Genomic DNA, 6,119 nt, shown 5'->3' with positions numbered 1-6,119 from the left:
CAGCTGGCTTCTCCCCCTCTAAATCTGCCCCTGAGCACCCCATTTAATCCATTGTCCCCATTAGTGTCCTTTTTCTCCATGTCAATACCCTACGCTACTACTGTAGATACAGTAAACTACACTCAGAAAAGGGCACACTCTTGCAAACAATGCTAGAATAGGGGTGCCTAGGTGGTGTTTCTATAAACAGAAAAACTTTTTCTAAAAATCAGATGGTAAAATGATTTATTTTTAGCAATGTTGTGGGGGCTAGATTCAAAATCTTTGGCATGCCGAAGTTGGCCCGCTAGTCATTGGATTTGGGAAAAACTATAAAGGCTGTAAATCCATGGTAATTATGATTCCATGGGCTTTCACGAACAGCACGTTTTGTACTACTGTATGCATGACAAACTCAGTTCAGAACTGCCCATGGGCAAGATTTTCTAATTTTTTTTGCATTCTGTAGTAGACCATTTGCACCATTTTATATTATGATAAAGGATGGATTTGCTGTCAGTCTCACTACAGAGAACTCGACCAACTTAGAAAACAACATCTTAATTTCTGAATCTATTGCCATAGATTAGCTCACATTTTACAAATTTTATAATTAACAGTTGATCTACAGTAATAATATATAAAAATATTGAAAAATAATTTTTATTCATCTAATAAAATTAGCCAAGAACAACATGATGAAGTTGATCATATTTTCTTCTACAGTGTTTTTATTTCATCTAGGCCTGTGTATTAATACATGACAAAGATATTGAATTTGTATTTTTTTTTCCATAAATGTTAATGATTTCTTGTTTTCTGTAGCAACATCTTAATATATTCATGTAATAAAAGTGTCATAGAAGTAAATCAAGAAGACATTTTTAAAAGATGGAATTCAGATAACATATTTATTACAGAGCAGTCATTATTAATTTACAGTATCTGCCATTATATATGAAGTATTTTCAGTCTCGACTTAAAAGGTTAATTAGCCATAAAACTTTTATTCAACAAATCCATTTGCAGGTGTCTCAAATTGAGTGCCAGACCATATATGTTTTTATGTCTGTTCAAGATCAGTTGATTGTAATGCAATATTACTATTTACATTTTCTGCTGTCTAAAAATAGCAGTAGTACTCTACCATTGTCAATTTGTTCTGAACATTTTCAGTTGTTGATATAGTAATAGTAATAATAAAGGTAGATACAGTTACCGTACAGTATATTCTCGTGTATAGGACGAGGCTTAAAATAGCAAATTACGATTGAAAAACAGGAGAGTCTTCTATGCACAACACATACAATTTTTGTATTTTTAAATCATGTTTGTCCTATGTGCGAATCATCAGTAACACACAAATTTACTACTGAAATGATGCTACTAACTACAGTATTTGGAATGTTAAACCCTACATTTGGCTCGGTTTTTAGCCAGCTGGATGCATATCAAGACCATAAAAGCAGCAAAAAGTAGGATTTCTGACGGTGAAACAGGGGAATTGTCTTAAAGTACACCCGACATACAAAAATCTTTAAACAAACACAAAGCAACATTAATTTATGCCGTAAATTGATAATCTGACTTTTGGATGAAACTGTTATGATTAAAATTTACAATATAATGTTAATTTTTCAGTTCTGTGTGTATAAAAAACCAAAAAATTATACATGGCAGATCTGTATAGTACCTCATACTCTGACCCATGGTATTTGTATTGTATCATTATTTCTTTGAGAGAAACAGTACGACGCAAACAACTTCACAATGATTTAATGCTACACACTTGAATTCCAATTAATAATATCATATGATGTTAGAAAACTTCTTTTATTTTTCACGTTCATTTTAACAGATTTATGCATGGCAAATCTCTGATGAATTACTCCAACGAAAACAAGATGTGGAATCGTGTTATATTGCAGCACAGACCATGCGTACTAAGGTACAATTTATTATTATTTTTACACAGATAATTTTAACTAGTACTGTGGTATTACACTGTGTACAGAACTGCATTGTTGCAGAACTGCAGTGTTTACCTTATTTATTGATGTTTTCTGTTCCCAATAATAACAATAAGCCTATTCATACACTTCGATTCATAATATTAACCATTTATAATGTACTGAGTTTTAAATTTAAAAGTATTTTGCAAGAATAGGTTTTTATATATTTGGTTTAAACTGCTTCTCGTTATTGAAGAATCATATTCCTCATATAAAACGCTTGCAGATAAACATAATGCTATGAACGATCTTCCCCCAGCTACTGTACATTAGACTGTTGTGTATGTATTTATGCATTCATGATTATGTAAAATGAAGTGTTTAATCTTGGAATTGCTTTCCATAATCATGTTTGTTTGTCACAATGTTTAAATCCTTATGGAATTAATGTTGATGTAAAGTATGAACTGTGTTGATCTACATCTTCATTATATTTGTTGATTGGGTATTCATCCAATATTCTAAAGCATCAAGCAAGATGGAATTATCCCTGAATCTCTCCCCTGATATCCTTCCAAATATTTAATGTACAAGACATGGATTTAGACCATCATTTTTCACTATCACTAATTTTACACCTTATTCATTATCATTTTATCTCTCAAATCACTAAGATATTGTACATGTAATTATCAAACATTCTTTTAGGAATATAATAAAAAATTGCAAATCACACTTATTTATATTTGTGCTATCTAATCGTTCCACAGGTACTGTATATTTTGCAATATAATCAAGTTCATTGAAGTTTAGTATATTTTGTATGATACTTATGTTTTTCATGCATAGACAACTAGTTATTACAAATATTGAGATACAGTAGATAAATAGTATGTTTTTTACAGTATATTCCTTTTTGTCAATTATTTACCTTGATAAATAATAGAATCTTCCAAAAATCTAGTTCATGTCCCAAGGTATATGTAAGTGTAGTTTGCATCAATGTTGCTTTATTGATATAATAATACATTAATGATTACATAGTTTTTCTTCTTATTTTTTCAGATCCAATACTCTTTCCATGAGCTTCCAGTTGAATCGCACGAATCTCTACGGAATTCACTTATTAACCATATCGAGGTACTCAGTGATCCCAACTTTCAAGTTATCATGACCCAGCTGTGTCTTGCCCTCGCTGATCTTGCACTTCAGATGCCCCAGTGGCGTAATTCAGCAAGTTTTTTAATTCAAAAGTGAGTTGTGGTGAAGTATTGCTAGCCACTCTAAAGTCTATTTATGCAGAGCTAATGCTCCCTCAGTTGCCATCAATCCCCTTCTACTCAACCTTCGCCCACATTCCCATAAGCCCACCATGTCCAAGGGTCCCAATGAGAGGCCAAACTTCTCTGACAAAGGTCTAAATTCACCTTAGCACTAACCTGTTTAGATCAAATTTTAAGAATAGATGCCAGGAAATAACACTTTTACACTGCAAGCATTTTTTTTAAAGCAGTGTTCCTTGGCGAAATAATTGGCTTTCCCCAATGGTGGGCCCAGGGTTTCCCAATAGGGTCCTCTTCCCCCTGGACCCTCGGTTGGCACTGCCACTGTTGGAATACTAATAATATTTTTTTTTTTATTACATAGAAAGGCCCATGATATGCCACTAATTTCATATAGTTGAATTTTTTAAAATAACTATAATATATGGAAGGAAAAGACCTTTTTTTTTTATAGTTTCTAAATATTTGATCATGATTTATAATATAGAAATAACGTCATTTGGAATTACATCAATGGAATGATGAATGATTCTTAATACCAACCATTAATTCTCATCTGAAAGTCCAACTTAGTATTCATCAAACCTTATTATTTATCATTTGAATTAAGCTTGGTGACTACTTAATGCATTTTCGATTATTCTTTTCGGGTCACAAATTTTATATGGCAAAATATTTTACTAAGAAGCTTTAAAATAACCAATTTTGTTCGATGTACTTCTCAATATTATCCTATTTTTATAATAAAAGCCTGTAGAACATATTCTCACTCTTAGCTCTTTAAAGAGCATATTTCATAATGTTGTAATCCTGTTGAACCCTGTACTGACTTTATACTGAATATTTGATTGGAAGAAGCGCCGTGTAGAAATGAAATAAACAGTATGTACAGGTCTCCCTCCAATTACAGACCACTTTTGTGACCGGGGTTTCCATGGTCTTTAGCCGCTTCGGTCTCTAGAATAATAAATTTGTTAATTTGGGACCACAGAAAAGTGGTCTTTAATTGGAGGGGTCTTTAATAAGAGTGAGACCTGTATTAGGACACCTAATCTCAAGGTTGAATGCCTAAACCCACCCAACTGCTGAAACCAGTACCTCTACCCTCTCTCATATGCATAGTTGACATACTGCGTGTTGTTTACTTCAGTCACTGCAAATATATGGAAGGTTTTAACACAAGTGTATATACTGTGTTAATTTAAAATGAAAATTATTTTCTTATAAATTTTCGGTATAGTCCGGTTACACGGTATAGTCCGGTTACAAATAGGCAGCACACGGAACAAGTCTAACGTAACAAGGCATACAAAACTGTAGAAAGTGCTATATAATACATCATTCACACAACCGTTTACAGTATAGCGCACTCACTCTTTGACCTTTAATTGGGGAGAAAAGCCCCTCCTCCTCCCCCTTTATTGGGAAACCCTCCCCCATCCACCAGTCAGACACAATGAGTTTTCCAAAAGGACTTGACACACATTTGATTAGATTATTTTTAAACTTCAAAAAAAAAAGGTAAATTGATATTAATCGTTTTTTTGACTTTCTACATTTCATAGGTGTTATTATACATACTATACTTGTAATTTGTAGAATGGGTTCAGAAAAATGTAACATCATCATGCTACAAAAAATTTCCCATTTACTACTGAAATTTGAGACAGTTTCAAGTTAAACATCGCTGCATTGTTGCCTGTGGTAAAGAAATTGACAGACTGTGTATGTTTTTTGCCAGTAAAATAAGTGCACATTTTATTCAGAACGAACCATGTGTACATTACCTGTTAAAAATTGTGTTTGTATTAATTTTTTCCCTCTATTTTTTTTTTTTTTGCTACTTCTACTGGTTAAAACTAATGAGGGACATAAAAAGAAATAAGTTGATTCTTTTCTAGAATGCTTTAGCTATGAGATACCATATGTTGCTAAAAGAAAATCTAGAGGACCTCCCATTTGTTGTTTTCTAATTGTGTATCAGATTAATTAACTTTTCACGACAGACAGTAGTTTGTAAGAGGTATTACAAACATTGGTGATCTTTCTAGTCAATAGAAAATTGACTTTGTTGCATGGTTAAACCTCTGGAAGTATATGATTTATTACAGGCACTTCATTTTCAAACTAACAAAGGTTAAAGGTTAAGTGTTTTGCTCGTATTTTTTAATGTGGTATCACTGGGTATCATCTTAACATTTCAGAGTTAAAAATGCTTTCACCTCGCAATCAATATCAGTACTTTAACCAATATTAATTCAAATTTATAATTACAATATCATATTCATTGATAGTTTCTTGTTAAGATTATAAGTGCTGTCTACAGTAAGTCATTTGCTGTATCGGTACCATAGTTTAAAAAGCTTTCATAAATTATAAGATCATATATTGTGTGGGTCGTAATTTAGGAATAACTTGTTTTCCATCTGTTTTCACATAATGTTGGTTGTTTCCTAAGTGCAGTAATAATAATAATAATATTAACAAATGTATTATAATGCAATGATAAGAGCCTCCATATGCTTTATGAGTAATAAATAAGTAGATAATTAAATAAAAAGATTTTTTAATTATCTCACAAAATGTATCTAAAACCTTTTTTTTTTTATACTTGTGTGGTCACAAAAGTAAGGAATTTGATAATGATAACAATGATAAATGATGACATGATTGATAAGTGGACAAACATGTTGATAATAATGATTAATATTTTTTTAAATTCTCCATTTGTCATGACAGATTTAGCAGTAATCAGACACATGTACCAATCTTGCTGGAGATTTTAATAGTCCTTCCAGAGGAGATCCATAGTAGGTCGCTACGTCTAGGGCAGAATCGACGTGAAGAATTCTCACAAGAACTTACAGAGTCTGCTCCAGCTGTTCTCAATTTATTGGTTAGTCCT

At 32.1% G+C, this 6,119-nt stretch overlaps 1 protein-coding gene across 1 annotated transcript in view; it reads left to right on the top strand.

Annotated features, from left to right (window-relative positions):
- The window catches only part of LOC117105123 (transportin-3-like), a 30,584-nt gene that overhangs the window by 4,608 nt on the left and 19,857 nt on the right, over positions 1 to 6,119 (top strand). The window contains exons 2-4 of the mRNA XM_033246187.1: positions 1,838 to 1,927; positions 2,997 to 3,184; positions 5,954 to 6,110. Coding sequence (XP_033102078.1) covers positions 1,838 to 1,927; positions 2,997 to 3,184; positions 5,954 to 6,110 — 435 coding nt within the window. The remainder of the gene's footprint in view (positions 1 to 1,837; positions 1,928 to 2,996; positions 3,185 to 5,953; positions 6,111 to 6,119) is intronic.

Source organism: Anneissia japonica, unplaced genomic scaffold, assembly GCF_011630105.1.
Source record: "Anneissia japonica isolate Jap-2015-1 unplaced genomic scaffold, ASM1163010v1 scaffold287834_len5846547_cov211, whole genome shotgun sequence".
Lineage (NCBI taxonomy): Eukaryota > Metazoa > Echinodermata > Crinoidea > Comatulida > Comatulidae > Anneissia > Anneissia japonica.
Note: the sequence above shows the minus strand (reverse complement) of the source record. Positions and strands in the feature narration are given on the sequence as shown.